The 19,133-nt window shown below is 42.9% G+C and overlaps 1 protein-coding gene across 1 annotated transcript in view; it reads right to left on the bottom strand.

The window, feature by feature from the left end:
- Positions 1–19,133, bottom strand: part of myo3b (myosin IIIB) — a gene marked incomplete at its 5' end in the record, with an annotated part of 40,089 nt that overhangs the window by 14,294 nt on the left and 6,662 nt on the right. Inside the window, 16 exons of the mRNA XM_079562638.1 lie at positions 1,277–1,400; positions 2,030–2,141; positions 2,184–2,229; positions 5,388–5,468; positions 5,806–5,968; positions 6,033–6,144; positions 7,010–7,215; positions 7,296–7,373; positions 8,976–9,052; positions 14,309–14,438; positions 14,877–14,965; positions 15,252–15,405; positions 17,275–17,422; positions 18,165–18,375; positions 18,438–18,564; positions 19,005–19,119. Of these exons, the coding sequence (XP_079418764.1) occupies positions 1,277–1,400; positions 2,030–2,141; positions 2,184–2,229; positions 5,388–5,468; positions 5,806–5,968; positions 6,033–6,144; positions 7,010–7,215; positions 7,296–7,373; positions 8,976–9,052; positions 14,309–14,438; positions 14,877–14,965; positions 15,252–15,405; positions 17,275–17,422; positions 18,165–18,375; positions 18,438–18,564; positions 19,005–19,119 (1,973 nt within the window). The remainder of the gene's footprint in view (positions 1–1,276; positions 1,401–2,029; positions 2,142–2,183; positions 2,230–5,387; positions 5,469–5,805; positions 5,969–6,032; positions 6,145–7,009; positions 7,216–7,295; positions 7,374–8,975; positions 9,053–14,308; positions 14,439–14,876; positions 14,966–15,251; positions 15,406–17,274; positions 17,423–18,164; positions 18,376–18,437; positions 18,565–19,004; positions 19,120–19,133) is intronic.

Genomic DNA, 19,133 nt, shown 5'->3' with positions numbered 1-19,133 from the left:
TAGGGAGCGTGCTGCATGAGACTGGGCTAATTCCATTTCCATGCCTGATTCTGTTTTCTCCGCTGGTGTCCTGAAAGAGCAGGTTGAGCCGCACTTATCACCAGAGGCGATGCAGGGATGAGACACAGGAAGGAGCCTGGTCTCCAAACATCTGGCAGGGCCACACTCGCTCAACCTCGGGACAGAAGAAAGAGAGCAGGCTCTCAGATCTGCGGGGATCAAAGTGTGCCCCTGTGCCTCCGCCACCGTGGCCTCTCACAACATATTCAAATGGGTTGTCCTGAAAGAAGACCTCCTAAATGGGCAATGATGAAGCTCACAAACTAAAAATGAAACGCTTCGCAGCCTGCAGCAGGAAGGGAGGAGGGAGGCCTTTTCACATGACTGGCCTGAAAATAAAACAATTCATAGCTGTGCTATTTTTGTTTGACTGTGATTGTGCATATTTTGCCATAAAATTGTGTGATGACTTTAAGTGCAGTCCTTGACTTTAATGCATTAGTGCATGGCTGAGTTTAATGATTGATGTTATAAAACGATCAAACACAGTAGTGACGCCTGGGAGCGGGGTCACCTGTACACAGCATTACCGAATTAGCTGCTATCTAACCCAGACCTGCTGCAGCGCGCTGACACTAAGCCTAGTCCCGCTGGAGAGCTCTGTCTGTGTTACATTATCATGTCTAATCCCCATAATCTCACAGCCTCACCACTAAACACTATCCCACCTTCCCTCCCCCCTCGCACACCTCTAATAACATTAATGAAGGACCACATCCTGCTCACCCCGGATGAAGTAGCACGGAGCTGGGTGACGGCGAACGCAGCGGACCCCCTGTACAGCCACCCACTCTGCCTCTGAGGCAGACTGAATTAATGTAATTCATGGCCCAGGGCAAAGAGCAAACCAAACATATGTTCAACAAATCAGGGTTTGTGTATTTTCTTGTCACTGAAGCTGTGTTGCTCTATTAAAGTCATTGATGATACTAAGTGAAGGTCTCGCCGTTGAGAAACGCAGCCTTTGAAGTGCTCCTGCCACCTTCAAAGCCCCCTACTCTCCATGAGACGCTTATGATGAGCTGACCCGGGTTATTAAAATACCACACAAATGTGTCTCTCTTTTTGGTGTCAACAAAGAATGACAGCAGAGGATTCTGGGATGAAAGGTTGAAAGGGCTTCCGTATTAAAAATGGTACTTTATCCATTAAAGCAGGATTTCTGCTGTCTCTTTGTGTAATTACCTGCAGCCGCCAGCTCTGTGCATGGGCTTACCTTGTTTACACTGCATGTCTCGCAGCCTGACTGTCTCCCCGCCAGGCTTCGCTACACTGTCTTCTGCTTTGCCTTTGTCTTTGTTGACGTCTTTCACTTGTCTGTCTTGGCTGTCGGGGCCGACCTGAAAGGAGCAGGCAGAAACACACCCAGAAGAGCCTTGTCAATGCAAGTGCACAACAAATAGAAACAAGTTCAAGCAAGTCCCTTAATGTGCTTTTTAATTTGGCATTTCAACTGTATTCATTTATTTACAATTTGGCACTCCTATAACTCAAAGCCATTAATGTGCTTTGCAATGTTAATCAAATGCTAATGCAATTGCATATCCCCATCCCTGGCTCCTAACAAACAGCGCCACACTGACTTAATTGTGAGAGGGAAAACAGCATACACCCTCGTCTTCATATTTAATTTTATCTTGAATAAAAGAGCTATAGGAAAGTATTAATCTGCTTAACATTTCTAAGTACATCCTCCAAAGGATTTTGCTTTTTTAATCTTACATATGCTCAGCAGAGTTACTGGCAAAAACTGTACATTTTCCTCATTTCATCCTTTCAACATCAAATGGTGAGCAGCAAAAATTGGATCAGACTTCAAAGACTGTGATGTGCTCCAAGTCACGGAGTGGCTCTTCTATTTCACATATTGAATCCGAGCAGGATATCAAAGTGCTACCAAAGAACCTCAGGTCTTTACTAAAAAAAGGGGTCTAACATCTGTAGAAAGAAGAGCGCAAAGACAAATCACCTCGGGGAAGAGCCAGCGTTTATTCTCAGCCGTGAATTTCCAGCCTTTTGATTCTCTCGTTCCTGTACCACCCTCAGTCGGGACGAGGACTGGAGCATGAGCACTCTTTTGTCTCAGGAAAGAGTGGCATTATACAGAAGATTCGCATACTCACATTTGGCCTTTGTACGTGACGGCTTTTGGCTTGTTTCTCATCTGACCTGTGAACAAAAAGACAATAATGAACACACAATTATCGTTTTAAATGCCAAGCAATGATGTTATGTGTTCTAGTGCTAGCCCGGGCGTCTCCAAACACACACACAGACACATATAATAAAAACTCATTTAAATGAATAAACACAGAGAGGTCCATTTGCACTCAGAATGCTGTCTTGGTGATACAACTCTGTATGGATGCAAACATGGATTCTGTGCATGGGCAGAGATGATATCAAAAGGGGTGAACAGCATGTAGGTGAGTACACAGATGTTACTGACGGGAAAAATGGGTCAGATAATGTCAAAATAAATCTATATGTATGGAGAGATCGCAGCACTGATTAAACAGAATTGTTAAGTGGTGGTTTTGAAGTTTTTTCTCACCAAGGAATACGATTGTAAACACTGAGTGAAAATCCCCCAAAGAGGCCGTGCGCAGTCTGCGTATACAACAAGCATAACACTTTCAGATGTGTAAATCCAGTATTTCGAGTCTGGAGAGTCCAGAAGTCACTCAACATCTAGTCCCGGGACATAAAGGCCGATTCGATGCGTTACACTGAGCGGATTATACAATATTTACAAAGCAATCAAAATGTGAACATTAAAAACTATCTCTGAACGTGTCAAGAGATGAGGAGTGAATGAAGAAACTGGGGTGAGGCTGTGCAGTAAGTGGCTGCTCCTTCCTTGGCACATATTTTCTTAATGGCTGGCCTCCTCATGTGCTGAAAACATACAAGCCCACAGCCCGTACATCTGGAGACCAGCGCAGCGCCGGCCGGGGCCCCATTGTGGTCGGCAACTGTGCTTGTTTGAAAGATATTTAGTATATTTATGAACGTGTGAGATGTGGTGCACTGGGTGGAGCTTTCTCCTTCGGTTGAGTCAACATTACAAGGCAAATGAAGCCTGTCCAACGTCAGCAGCAAAAGAAAATAGCAGTGCTCACCAGGTGGTTCGGTTGGTGCTGGTGCTTTGGGGTCTCTGGTCCCGCCTCACCCGGTGACCCCTATAAACTGTAAAGATTTTGTCAAAAACAACAAAACGAGCAGCATGCAACTTTTAATGAAAGACACTATAGACACTACAGTCACAGGGAGACATTCAAATATAAGGACAATTACTCGCCATTAGGGCACTGTTACGCTTTCAAAACCAGTACTTTAACGATACTTGATTTTCACTACCGATACCTGAACGATACTTTTTAAGATACCTATATTAAATATTTGTCAACTATAAATTAGAATAATTTGTGGGGGAAATTTAGTAAATTGTTGCAAAAATAAGGAAACATTATGTTAACATACATTTCTTAAAATGGATCAAACATGTGGGGAAATAGGGAAACTATTAGTAATAAAAAAAAAGAGGCAAAAACGAAGGGAAAAAAATTGTGAAACCAAGAAGAAACTGGGGCAAAAGTTCACTTGAGCTGAGACAACCAAGTCACTTTGTTTAACACTGACCCTGGACCAACAGCATAAACACTTGGATCCAAAGTTAGAAGATTTTTTTTTGGTACCTGCTTTCAATACTTTTTTTTTTTTCAGTAGTAGTAGTACCTAGTACTAGTAGTACTGATACCAGAGGAATACTAACGGTACCCAGCCCTACTAACCAAGCTTAAGCAGTAAACAATACCGAAAGAGATAGTGTTAAAATATTAACATACAGTCATCATTTTCTTCAAGTGGAGAACATTTCTATTTTTTATACTACAAGAAAAGACAAATTTTAAACCCAGCAATTTGTAAAAAGAGCAGATTAGTAACATGGATGTAATACGCTAAATCGGTGCAATTTATTTCTGTGACAGTCTGGCCTGCTTTGCTTTGCTTTATGCCAAATGAATTAATTCACGTAAACAATCGGGATGTGCGGGAGGGATTGTGGGAGCAAGAAACGAGCTGGTGCTGCAGCTAACAGCGCGTATGATCAACTACGGGAAAGATCAAGGGCTCTGGCTTCTTGACCCTCCACAATTGCGACACTGTTATGACAATGACAGAAATAAAAACAAAAAAGGGGATTAAATGAAGACTAGAGAGTGGGTTTAACATAGGTGTGAGTTGTGGTGTTGTAGAGCGTGCACATGTTGAGTCCAAGTTTAGATAAAAATGGATCCTGCTGACTAGGTGCTTCAGCCGGCTTTGTGTTTTCCTTGTAGAATGATATTTTGCAGGAGAGAGTGAGCTCCAGTGCATTGTTGGGCTTGGTAGTATTTTGCATGGTCTAATCTGATCGATGGTGAGCACGTCCCCGAGGCCCCGCTGAGATCTGAGGAGCCACCAGCCTCATGCATTTGAAAGGCATCTGTTTATTTTCAGAATGCAAATGTGCCCACCTCAAAGGCTATAAGCGGCGGAGAGAGCGTACAATGTGAATGTGCTGGAGTGGCGCGCCGCGGGCTGAGGGCCCCACTTATGTCAGGTTCAGGTTTTCCCTTGAGCCCGGGCCACACACAAACAGCTGCTCCGAGAAGGGGCAGCGGCGGAGACACAGGCTGCCTCGCGCACCTCCAACATGTTCAGCCGTTCTCCTGCCTTATTTACAAGGGCTTTAATGAGCGCCATTTACACAAGGTGCGCAGGCCACGGAGAAGCTTCCCCTGTGCCAGATGAGGGGAGCCCTGAGGAGAGCCAGAGGGAACAATGCCAGATCTCCTCCCCCCAGCCCTCCCTCGTCCTGCCCCTCTGGCACCCACCCTTGTCCTCCACTGACAAGGAGGGGGGGGGCAGGAAGGTTAATGTGCCCACTTTGATCTCCGTCAAGGCACACCGAGTAAGAATTCATTTACATTTCAGATGAAAAGGTTGACAGTATAAAAAGGCATCTTGTTTCTGGTATGTGAGGGCCGTGTTGTGGGCCTGGAATGTGAGAGGAAACGGTGAGGAAGCAGAAGGATAAGCCGCTCTTCTGCCTTTTACTGGGAATGAGATGAAAGGGGCCTCAATGTCCACTGTTCTTCTGAAACATGGGGAACAAATGCCCCGAACTTTCTATAGCGATCCTGCATTATTAATTCATTCTTACTGTTTCACAGGCCACTCGTTGAGATCAAAAAGATGAAAAAAGCGAAAGGAAACCATGTGGACATTATGTGCAGACTCAAAAAGTTTGTGTCGGTGGATCGTCTTGTCGATCGTCATACCTGACTGGATTCGAACGGCCGCCTCATCTCGCTCCCTCTTCAGCCGCCTGTGGTGCTGACGGACTACATGGCCCCTCCAGGCTGAGAGAGAGACAGTTTATGTGCGTCTCTAAATGATTACTGACAAAACAACTGCGCACAGAGCACACGATCCCTCTTCAAAACAAGGTGGAAACAGGAGGCAGAGCCATGGATCCCTTTGAACTCTCTGAGCTCCCACTGTAGTCTGAACTGCTTTTACCCCTCACTCGTCATGCCGTGGTGAAGAATCACTGCTGCATAGTAAACTACAGGACTATATACAAATAGGTCAAATGATTACACTGTATGTAACTTGTGTGCAGCTGTTTAGATACACACAGATAAAGACTGTGCTCACTCATTTTGCTCATGTAACTGCAGTGACTGTTGGTTGTACCTGACTGGATAATGATGGCACTTCGGTTTCTCCTGTCCTTTTCTTTTCGGTAACGCCGGGCCCCGAGCCACCCTTTGGTGAAGGCTTGTATCACAACCACCCGCGCAATCACTTCCCTTAACAGCAGGTTCAGCTGCTCCACGTGGTAGTACCTCAGAAAAACCTAGGCAACAAAATTTTAGGAATTTAAATAAGGCTTTTTGTTTGATAAAAGAAAATGAAGCTACCTTTGTCTGCCCCATCACCCAGTTCTCTAGTTTGGCTCGTTCCAATATGGCAATGGCATTTTCTTTTCCAGGCTCAGGTGGCTGATGTGCTCGAAAGGCAAGATAGTAATATCTAAAAAGAAAAAAAAAATATATGGTAACTTAAATATGCTGGGGTTGGTGTGCTGTCCATTTATTACACAGGAAAAAAACAGAACAGATTTTCATAACAAGCTTTATGACAGAATGGATAATGACAGTGGATGTAAGGGGTTCCATTATAGAAGCAGGACAGTGAAACTCTAACTTAGTGTTTATTTCTGAAAAGATCAAATCCCCTGAATGAAAAGTATAAGCAGAGACTGAGTGTGCCCGAGAGGTGAGTCGCCAACAGAGGCCCATTGTTGTGGCGTCTACAGTGGCCCAGTGTCCGGTGTCAGTGGCTAGTGTCGCCAATCAGCCCGAGCTGCGGCATCTTAGCCTGGCCTGGACATCGACTCTCTGGCCAGAGTTTACAAAACGCAGCAGAGGACAGAGCGGCTCGAGCGGTTTGCACAGGGACATCAAGGCTCCGACAGTAGTTGCTCGTCTCTTGTGTTCTGATGTTGGTCAAAAAGGAGAACAACAACACGAAGAAAAAAACTTCTTTGAACCCGCTCCCCGCCTCGATCTACAGCCTTTCATTCTAATTCCTGTTGATACCTGTTATTTCTTTGATGGTAAATACAAAGCAGTGCCTGGTAACATCAGACAACCCTTTGATATAGGAGTGCACATTTAAATCAGTTTTCACTAAAGGTGCAGTTTAGTCATTTGTCTGCAGGCACTACTCCTGCTGGGGTTCGGCTACACAGTAGCAACATATAGAAAATGGTTTACATTCATTCTAAGCAGGAATTTGAAAGTGTATTGTTAGTATGAGGTCAAAGTATTTCTGTATTTGTACCATGTGCAATAAAACAGTTGTGTGTTAGTGTGTGGAGAGGGCCCGCTCGAACCTGTTGACAAATTCCTCTAACGGGATGCGGTGGGAGTAGCCCTGTCGGCGGATGTTGACGGTCTCCAGGACGCCGGTGTACCGCAGCTGCACCAGCACTCGCTCCTGACACAGCCGTAGCGCCTGTCTGTCGTCGTTGGGTTTGATGCAGCGCACAAAGTGAGGCTGACCCACGACCATCTTGGACAACAGGTCCATCAGAGAGAACTGCGCACAATCCAACAACAATCAGTTTAGATCAATCTGTGACTCTGGTGCATTATTTATTTGTATATTTTAGGACGTACTCTGAAGTAGGAGGCCACAGTCTGTCTCCTCATGGTGGTGGTCTCCCCGGGGTGACGCATCATCTCCATAGTGTCCACCTGAGCACATGCACCTCATCAGCAACAAGCTCCTCCCCAATGAGCCCAAAATGTTCGGATCATTCAAGTGGGGCGACTACAGGGTGAGGCTCATTGTAAGAGACAATATTTACCATTCGCTCTCATTATAATAACTATGGATTTTACAATGGCACACGAGCGCCAACCATCACAGGGAACAACCTGCTTGCTGTGAGGCAAGAGCAGTGACCATCCAGCCAATGAGTTCTCAGGAGCAGAACTGTTACTGGAGGGCAGGATTTTACTCTCTACATTTATGTTAGTCCTGACAGGCCCGTGCAGCCGAACAGCGATTGAGGTATTATTACAGCAGGTCTTCTTAGCACTAAATGGGCCAACCGGGAATAAACATCTGTACTAAGTGTGTCCCATAAACGCTTACAGCTAACAAGAGAGCATCATTCTGCAGTGCTGTGGGGCACGGGAAATTGCAAAGCTTTTCGAATAATGGCAGTAGCCGTCACCATCTCGAAGACGCCCGATTAACGAGGACACAATATAGACTTTTTAATGGTCTTTGCAGTTCAGGGCTTCATCAAAATTAATGATGCGATGGATATTTTATGGTAAGTCTATGTAGCAGAGTACAGATCTTTAAACTTTATCTTTGCCTACTAAAGATAGAGAGGGAAATATGCAGATAAACTAAAGGTGTTTCGTACAAAGAGTTGGATGTCATTCTCAGACTGACTGTTTGAAGGTCCTTTAATAGGAACTTTTCATTGCTTCCTGTCGACTTCACCGAACTTTGATTGAGCAGCATACATATTACATCAATGGCAACACATTGTTATTCCAAAAGTCTTTTCTACTTTAGGAATAACTGAGTAGGCGCTTAAGGGAATTTTCACAAAGTCAAAAGAATTTGTCATGGTCTTATCTTTCTCAAAATGTTGTCCAATTCCATTGGCTGATACGGAGAATCACATCAGCAGCATATGTTTGCATTAGTACGTTTAAAGTATCAGAAAAATAAATTAAAGTCAAAGAAACATCTTGATTTTCCAAAAGCAGATAGTGAATGAGATGAATAAATCTGGATTCATTCGCTGAGGATTAGGAAGATAGTTCCATGAGAAAGTGGTTTGTGATTGGAACATGGTTTGATTGTTCTTGGTACATAACTAATATCTTACCTTCAACAGGTATTTGGGAGACTGAGAAGAGCGCGTGATGGCCGATACCGTGAAAATAAGAAATACACAAGAGGATAGACAAGACAAGACGCAGTGACTTAGGGAATTTACTGCATATGTATGTATAAAGATATTTGAAAGTACAGTGCCAAGGATAACGACACACACTATTCTAAGACTCCTTCAGTGACAACAAAAACATCCTGAGCTTTTTATGAAGCTGCCTTATGCTTCACCATTATTATTCACTGGACTTCTTTAAGTAAAAAAAAACTGAACACCCATAAAAAAGCAGGCAATAAAAGTATACTGTGGTCCTAAATCCCAGATGGTGATAACTTAGAACCAAAGGCAAGGGAATAAACAAAAGAAGAAGAGCGTTTCATACGCGATGCCTGTGAGCTGCAGATAAACATGGAGCTGTGTGGCACAGCACTCGACTCACCTTGGTGCGGCCTGATCCCAGAGGAGGCAGAGACCTGGAGGCTGCAGTCACTCTGGCTCTGGACGTGGCCAAGTTTCCTTCACACAGGGGCAGAGCAGGTGTATTAAACATGTGAGTCTTAACCTGTTAATGAACGGCCAAATATGGCTTTAAGATGTCACGATGTCAAGGAATTTTCAACACATTTCCTGTATATGTATGCATCTTCAACAATATATATAATGATAAAGCTAATAAGTTGCAAATGTTCTTAAAAGGACTACAGGAAGCAAAACATTTTTCTTTCATTTTATTATGCTTGGCTCAGTTTTAGGAAACTCTGGATGAAAATTGCAACAAAAATGCTGGACTTTGTTTGAATGTTGTGTAGTCTTTGGCTATCATATCAAAACATGTATTTTTCTCTTTCTGTCAATGTTTATGAACTTACTAATTGCACCAGTGCGCCAGTTCAGAGGGAGCCTAAACCTTGGCTTAGTCGTGTGGACTCTACAGCTGCGTGCACAGCAGTCAAAAAGCCCCACACACAGCGGAGAGGACATGAACATATGCAAGACAGTCTGAACATTTCAAAGTTTCTGCACAAGATGTCCAAATGTTTTCTCTGGCTATATCTTCAGAGGCTAAACTCTGATTAATAGCAGTGAAAGAAGCCTTTGAAGCAGGATTGGTGACATCAAAGTCCTAATCCATGGGTGGCAGGATTTTTATAATGAGTGGGAAGTATCTTAACATATTTCAAAGGGTTTACTCCATGAATAAACAATAGCTGCACAGATGTGCCACACACACCTTTAGAAAAATATGTCTGCAGACACAGGAGGCAGCATTAACCGAACAGCCGTCTACAGCAAGAGGGAAGAAACTATGGAAGTTTTTTAGATAAAGAGCATCTGACAGGTGAATAATCGCTCCAGAGTTTTGACTGCTCAGTACAATTATTAAATGTTCATTTGAAGTTAAAACACTTCAGTACAGGACAGGTTTAGACCGCTGGGCTGGAAACATGGGGCTATGCCTTCTTTTAACTACACAATGACTATAGAATGGGATGTATGGATGGATGGATGGTTGAAGAATAATATATGACTTGGGTATGATCCATGTTGGTATGTCCTGTATGCCATATTATGTCTAATAAAAAAAATAATAGTAAAATTCCTGACAGGACACAGCATTCAGGCCACAAAACACTTACATTACTGTAGTGTCTTGGTGAAAAGAATGAGGAATGATTAACTCTAATGTAACTTGCCATAGGAACAAGGATAATGCTCTTTAGAAAATCTCTTCTGATATCTATTCAACAGCACTTTTTATTTGACAAATGGGAAAACACAGTGTCTCATAATTATTTAGAAAATGTCAGATTTTGTAAAAAGAAGGAAGAGCACTGGTTTTAAATCCTCCATTGCCCCTTTGGCACGGCTGACACAAAAAGAACACACAAAAGTGTGATCTTTGGGCGCAGGAGCTGCTAAACTGTGTCGGGTGCATTAGGAGCACAACGGCAGGGAGGGCCCGGCTCCAATTAGCCCAGAGTAAAGCTGAATGGATTAATTGGAGTGGGTCTTGTGCAAATGAAGTGCGCTCTCTCCTCTCCCCATTAGTGCTGCTGGGCCGGATCATCTGAGCACATTTGTCATGATGAATTAGCGGCTGCGAGTGGAACGGGCTCGTGGAGTGTCACTGCGCTTTCACGCCTCTCACTTCCATGACACCATCAAGGCAAGATGAAGGGGCCGCGCAGTGATGAGAGAAACTCTGACAGTTGTACCTAAGCCTGGCAAACGGACACTCCTGGATATTCCTCTGCGCGGCGCGTTCATTCATTATTTTAGCAGGCTTCATATCCCCTCCTGACGAGATGATTAGAGCCTGGGTTAATAGCCAGTATCCTCAAAGATTTGTGCCTCCAGAGACGTAAAACCAAGGGAACACCTGTGATGTCCAGCCTGAAAGAAGCTGCCGTCTAAATTAGATACAGAAAGGGTCTTGTCTAATGATGTGGATCATAATTAGCCAAACAGAGGGCGAGTGAAAAAAAGCGAGAATTATTTCCCTGTAGACTGAGCGAGAGGTCCCATACATGGCCTGAACTCTCAAACCAGTATCACAGTAAACCAAACTTTTTAACTAACCAACTGTTTAAAGATGATCTGTGCAATTATTAGACACTGAAGGGACAAAATTAAAGATATAAAGATGTAATGATACAATGATCAACATTTAAAACAAATAATACTACAGAGGTGCATAAAAATCATATGTGCACGGCAGGTGTTATTATCATAATAAACTAAAACATTCAATGAACCCTGACATTAAATGATATTACACAATGGATGGCAAAAGGACTATAAATTGTGATTAGATAGATTTGATTGGCAATGAAAAGTGCTTTGTTTTCCATCAGAGCATTTAGTTTTGGAAACAGGAGGGAGGGAGGGGGGACCATCTTTCCTCATGCTGCTCTTGGCCTGGTCTTTCACTGCAGACTGAGAGAGTGCTGTGGGGTAAGAGAAAAAGAAGCCTCCTTGGCATCTGTGCATTCACTTTGAAAATTAAGCCCAGCAAGTATCCTGCATAAAAAAAAGACCAAGCTGGCAGTTGTATTGGGCTCCTATTGACAAGAATAGTCAATGTGCCTGGGATTAAGAAGCAATCCTTGGTTCAATATGACACCTCGCTACATGCTTTTATGAGCGCCAGTGTGCGCCTTGTACTTCAGAAGCAGAGGATCGAGCTGTTGACACAGGGCACAGTCAAAGTTGTAAGACAGAGCAAGCGAAGCAACCTTCTCAAGCTGAGCGAGCAGCGGCGCCCGGGATATCTCCCGCTCTCTTTTTCAAAACATGTGATCTAGAAACTCAACTCAGCAAGCAGGCAAATGAGATTAAAGCGACCATAACCCCAGCCTCTGTAAGAACCAGCGTTTATGCCTCGAGATGGCTCCAAGGGCTGTTGATTTAAATACCACCCTCTACTGTCAGAGCAGATCAATCATAAACAGCATGGTGTAATTGGCTTTTAGTGACACAGTGTTGCATTGATCAAAGGGTGTTGTACCATGTGACCAGAAAGTCTGGCCATCATGACTGATATGTATGAGCTTTGGAAATCCCGCTGCTGACTCAAAACATCCTGCACTGCTCCAAGTGAAGTGTCAGACAGTTGTGTAGCATGTGCCACACTCCTGTGCAATAGAGAATACAGAGGCCTTTCATTTCCACTGCACCTTCATCCTTATACTGTAGAAGACTAATGCATCTCGTTGAACTGCCTGGTCTACACCGAGTGCTGAACATAAGCCTAATGAGCAGCTTGTAGTAACATGGTTATATGTGTGAATGTGGATGTTGTGGCAAAGGAACAGTGGTCTGAAGACGGTATGAGCAGATGTGCTCAGCAGCAGAAACAGTCACCCTGGGGCTACACTCGCACACACAACTGCAATCTGCCCTGGCTGCAGTCATCAAACACTGATCTCCCTGATCTGAGTGAGGCCCTGGCTCTGAGGAACTTGTCCATGCAAATACTGCTCATTTCCTCTGACAAAACACCACCACATGTTCAACGATCAAGGACTTGAATCTCCGAGCTCAAGAAGCCCATGTTCACCAACATCACAAACACAACAATATTCTTGCCTTAAATTGTCTGATGTGATTCAGACAAGTGCACAGGTCAACACACATGGTGTCTCTATGAAGACATTAGTTTGTGTGCTAACAGATCTCTATCCAGTCCCTACTCCGACAATGTAGCATAAATGTAAATGATCTATTCCCAGCAATGTACCCTGAAGATCAGGATGATCCAGTTTCTCGGGTGGGCCTAAATTTATATGAAATCACTCGCTCCATCTGGTTATCTCTTGTAGAGTGATAATTTGTTGAAGACGCTCGAACGTTTTATCTCATTAGATCATCTGAAGCTTTAACCAAGGAAAGAAAATTGGACCTCCAACTCCACACCAGACAGCAGACACTATTTTTACTGAATAAATATTCAAAGGCTTTAGAATTAACATACATGATACATGTGTATGCTGATTATCACTTCTGTCATTGAAGAGTGTGTCGGCATTCCCAGTTACTAAAAACCCTTATAACTATTGTCATAACAATAAAAACATATGGTTCATCAGTGGGCGTTATTGTGAATGGACACGACTGTGATCTGTCGTCTTTGTATTGGTCTCACCACTTACTGCCATTTGTCTGAGGATATCATTTATAAAACAGTGAGGAAAACACTTACTCTGTGTGTACGCACATAAGAACATATCACACTGTGCTCAAAGAATCACATTAACAACAACTTAAAACTGAGATTTCCTTAATGATTAGTGTGTGGCTTTTATGGCTAAGGTTTATGAGCTGTGAGTTTGTTGTTCCTCAAAAAAATGTCATGTATTCTTGAGGAATCATTCCTTAATTTTACAGGCTTCCCTCATGAACTTCTCTCAAGTTTAGTGACATCATTAAAAAGAATATGTTCTATGTATCACCTTTCCTTTTATTTAATTGAGTCTTATTTGATGTGGTAAATAGTAAAGGTCACTTATAGGTTTGTGGATCTGAACGCTCTATAAACACTATGATGTTGGCTGTAGTTGTTGAGGTGTGCACAAGGCGCAAAATGTAAATATGTGGCCTCTTTGAAAAGGAAGGGGCAGTTTCTGAGAACATGGCAGGAGGACTGAACACAGGCATTTAAAGGTAAATAGGAAAAGACTCAAGAGTGTGGCTTAGCTCAAATAAAGTAAAAGGCAGACTCTGATAATTTACCTATTAGCACTTATGCTAAGACGAGTGACCAGGAGGCCTCCGCTGTAGCTAATGACGTACACATTCCTACATTCATTGAACCAACAGAAGAGAGATTGCTTTTGTGTTCTCTAAATACAGTTTCTTCATCCTCAGGGTATTTAAAAACCTTATCATAAAAATATCCTACTGCACCACAATCTGCAGATAGCATTGAGCGGTGGGAAACCAAGAGGGACAGCTTAGTGAAAATAAAAACAGAGCGCTGTGTAGAGAGCTGAGCCTCTCAAGAGATAATGGAGCCTGCAGACTTATCCAAGCGCTGCACAGGCTTCAAATGAGGGGGGCACGGACGCCGCTTTGAGAAACCCACTTACCTGAACATTTAGAGGAGACACTATTCAGCGAGTAATACATGCACAACCCGGCATGGGTAACAATAGTTTGTCTCAAAGAAAAGTTCTCATTTCCATTCCCATTGTGGTGATCAGGAGCACAATAACCACTGTTATAGAGATAAGGCCCAGCCTGGTAGATGACTATATATAGTTGAAATAGTACCTGTTTTAGTTAAAGGGCTGGAAAACAGCTGCTGCAGAAGTTTGTTCTCTGAGGTCCTCAAGACCACCACAATGTCCGCAGGAAGTGTGTCCCTGTTCTTTTCCAAAAAACCATTCACGCTGTACATGACCTGTAAAGGAAATTTAAGCATGAATACAAAACAAAGCAAGTGACAGCCTGGTAGCTCACACTTTGACTAGGATCGTCAGAGAGGGTCGTGGCTGGGTGCTTATTGTCAGTGGCTCAATAAAATGAATGAAATCTGTAAACTACATTCTATTATTTACAATTCAAACAAACACTACTGCCTTTGCTCTGCCCGATCCAGTCAGATATGAAGCTAAGCAGGGTAGGGCCTGGTCGGTAGTTGGATGGGAAGCCTGGGTGAATGTAGTGAGTAATAAGTGGTTGGTGGTGGTCGTCGGGGCCGATGGCGCAAATCGCAACCTCGCAATACATTATAAGGATTATATAAGGAATATTTCACTTTTGAGTGATGATCCAAAAGACTGAACTCTACAAGTATGAGTCTATTTCATAATATAATCATCATATAATTCAGCATTACCTTCCCTGCATAATGCTGGATCCCAAAGCACAGCTCCATGCGCTTCGGTATCCAGAAATATTTGCATCGCAGATTGTCTTCAAATTTATCTGCGGAGAATAACATTTAGTTAGTTATGATGACCCCGTTCCTTTATTAAGACCTATGCTGCGTAATACCGGGATTCACAGAGAAAAACCCTCACAATCCCTCTTGCTAAAAAATGTAATGTCATTCGAGGCTGGAAATGAAGTTGCATTAGCAAATCATCATCAATGCATTAAAATGACTTCTTTGTGCAAATTCTGTGCATTTCATAATGATCGCATCAGCTTCACCAGAGCTTGATGTCCTTTAAAGTGCACCTTTACTTCTTTAAAACTGGTCTGGACTCACCCACTAGGGTCTGGTCTGTGGCCTGGGGAAAGCGGCTCTCCTCGTCCAGCAGAGACAACAGACCCATGGGCTTCTGCAGGAACATGTCCAGGATAGGCCTGTTGTCCTCATACTCCACCAGACTGGCATCGACTCCCTCACTTTGGTACTCCATCTAATACAGCAAATGAATGTAGAACAATCCCATTAATGCTTTCTCTAAATGACCCAATTAAGCAAACTGGGGTACATGATTTGTGTGCAGGGAAAGAGTTTCTCAAAAACAAACCCCGGCACAAGTTTATGGCATAATGGATTCTTTTACTGGATGCAAAAAACAACACGCATTTTCATTTTCATAATTAATTGGCAGATAGCCCAGAGTCATTCCATCGCATCCATTTAATCTCAGATCAAAAAGTTGTTTTAAATATTATTAAATACTGTTTTACAAATAAAGAAGAACCAATGCTCATGTTTAAGTCATTAACTACAAATAATCAGTGCCTTGCTGAAAAAAACATCTCCACTCCAATTAACTGACTTCTGATTACAAAATCAAATTAGAAAAAAAGAAAAAATGGGATCTCTTAAAAGTATGCCACAAACAAGAGTTTTAATGACGGCTGATTATATTGTAAAAGCTTTTCATCTTAATACTGAAAACGTCAGTTCAATTTGGTCCGAAAATAAAGGCTTCTTGCACTTAACAGAGTAAACAGCTTCATTAACTTAATTAAAGGAGTCATCTCCTGCATAAGAGCGAAATCAGCTTTTAGAGCACATTCAGCAAAAGCATTTCAAGACCTATGACTGTGTTTAAATCAAATCTAATGCAACTTTCTCCGACTCCACAAATTATAACCACGTTAGCCTTTCTTTAGACGCATATGGCTGTGTAATAAATCAATTGAATCTGATCATTTCATGTGATTCTTTTTAAACAAGATATTCCTGATATATCGGATTTCTTTAATATAAATGAATAAACAGTGTCTGTTTAAACTAATACCACCCAAACATTTACATAACATGTGAACATTCACAGAACAAGGAGGAAAAAGTAAGTGAACCCAGGAAACTCGCTGAACAGTTTTGTAAAGAGGAATGGTCTAAGATTCATCCTGATCGTTGTGAGAAAGAGCACTTTGATGCTCCACAGCACTACTGGCAAAATATACTGTGGACTGATTAACCCAAAGTTGAAGAGTTTGGGAGGAACACACAACGTTGTGCGTGGAGGAAAAATGGAACAGCACCAACATCAAAACCCCATCCCACTGTGAAGTCTGGTGCAGGAGAATCAGGGCGTGGGGCTGTTTTGGTTTTTGGTGTGGCGCTATCATCAATGGAAAAATTAATTCACAAATTCATCGAGATATTTCGCCGAAAAACCTGAGACATTCACAACAGCGTGGTATAAGTAAGTACCCTTGTATTAAATAGCTGGCTAACTCTCTTTTTGCAACAATAACTCCTTTAGACGCTCACAACGATCAGGATGAATCTTGGACCATTCCTCTGTACAAAACAAGATTCTGGGTCCACTTACTTTTTCCTCCCTGTCCTGTAAATCTTTACATGTTATGGGTGGTATAAGTTTAAGCGGACACTGTTTGATCATTCTTATGATTTTGATGAAGATTGGACCACTTTTTATGACCAATTTAGGCAGAAATGTGACAAACTCCAAAGCGTTCACATACATTTTCCTCCCACTGTATACACTTTTATATTTACTTTTGTAGATTTTGATTCAAACCTGTAATCATTCCAAGATGTGCCAACTTTTAGATGCACTGTCCAGTTTGGTGGGGCTTCAGTTTAACATATCTGGCACTGAGAAGAAAAGCGTTTTTTTTTCTCAAAAGGTCAGCCGTCTAAATGGAGAAATGTCCCTCTGTATGAAGCGTTGTTTTATTCTGCTCAAAAATTAAAAAACGACAGGCCTCTGCTGTACTTCCTTTCAACATCTGAATCCGCGGGAAAAATCTATGTTTTCAAAACGATATGGTCCTATAGGTGCGAAAACAAAGCATCTCACCTGTTCCAGGGCGAATATGTGCTGGTTGAAGTAGAACTGGATCTGCTCATTTGCAATATTAATGCATAACTGCTCAAACGAGTTCTTCTTGAAGTTTTCAAATCCAAAGATGTCCAGGATTCCCACATTCATGCCACTCTCAGCAGCACTTCAAAGGGGGAAAAAAGAGGACAAACAAACTTATTCTTCCATTCAAATCCCCAGCAGTCACATTAATTGATAAAATATTCATGTTAATCGGAATTCAACCCACATACGGCGCCTGATCTGGACAGCTTTGTTTGTAAAAAATAATAAACACCAGCTTTCGGGATTGCCTGAAGACTGTCAAATGGATTTGCTTCTGGCGTCCATTGATTTAACCTCAAGTCGTTTTCAATAAAGAACAAATGCCACGATTGTGTAAAAGCAGAGGGTTTCTACCATTTCTATTCAGCTGCTTATCATGGTCAGTGGTAACTCCCCACAGAGGTCACCTTTTAGCCTGAGCTACCACGTTGTTAATGGCAATAAGCAGAGCGCAAAGATGACAGGAACGCCGACAGGAACTCCGGCTTTTGTACGTCTCCGAGCGTGGCTCCTTGACAGTCGATGCTCATATTTATGAAGGAATTCTTTTGGATCAATGAGCAGCCTCTTTGCAGTCTCTCTGAAGTCTTTTAATCATCTCAACATTATTTTCTCAGCACGCAACCCTGTATCAAAAATTTATTAAAACTTTTTGCGCTCCCCTTTGCTTGTCTGGCGCCTCACCATTGATCTTCCCCACTGTGCGTTTGCATCTACCTCCACTGACTTTGCCAAAGGTTACAGCGACTGGACGATTGCCCGGGACAGATGAAGATGTGACGCTCTGCCCCCACATGTCCGGCACACACGCACACACGCACCATACAGTCGTGTCCGGCTGCAGCAGGGAGTTGATGCGGTTGACGATCCAGCTGAACAGGCGGCCGTAGAGGGCCTTGGACATGGCGTCGCGCACGTCAGCCGCCTTGTCCACGGTGTTGGTGCGGATGATGGTCTCGCCCCGGGTCACCACGCACTGGGACGTGAGGGCCTCCTGCAGCTCCTCGGGCCCAATGCTGAGGAGGGAGGCGGCTGAAAGGGGAACAGGCGTTATGCACAGGAGGGTGCAGCCAAACAGGTTAAAGAGAAGTTACCGTTTTCTAAGGCCTCGGGGTTGGGCACTTCGCTCTTGTCTGTCTGGTGTTGGGAAGTGATGGAGGCAAACTCAATATTGCCGGTGTTCAAAATGGCAGAGAGGATTTTGTAAACAGAGTTAACCTCCTGCAAGATGAAAGAAACTGAAGAGAAGCGCTGCACGATTTTGTTTGCAGAGAACATTATATGATCAAAATGACCAGTGAATTGCAACCAGTGAATTAAAAGTAACTAAAAACATATTAAAGTGATAGTCTGGAAGTTTTTATGTTCCTTCCGGATCTCAGCAACTAATCAGAGTCTAGTATCCTCCCACGTCGACCAATGAGACGAGCTTTTCCTGTGAACCGGCCAGGTCAGGTCCAATCAGGAGGGAGGGGGAGGAGCTTGATAGTTTACTTGAAAATTCTGTTCTGCAAACTAAGAAGGGCTTTCTGGTGAAAGAGGGGAGGAATTTGATTGTTTATTATCGCTCTTACAGACTATCACTTTAAACTAAAGCAAAATAAATAATTGACTATAGATATATTCTTATTTGAAATATTAAAACACTTTTCCTTCGTTACCTCTTCAGTGAAGCCAATGTTTCGGAAACACTCCTGAATTGCGTCGAACTGCTCAGTGTACATTTTCATCGTAACAATGTCTTGTATTAATTTGCATTGCTGACAGTCGATATACCTGCAGAAGAACAA

The sequence above is a fragment of the Gobius niger genome (genome assembly GCF_951799975.1).
Source record: "Gobius niger genome assembly, chromosome: 9".
NCBI lineage: Eukaryota > Metazoa > Chordata > Actinopteri > Gobiiformes > Gobiidae > Gobius > Gobius niger.
Note: the sequence above shows the minus strand (reverse complement) of the source record. Positions and strands in the feature narration are given on the sequence as shown.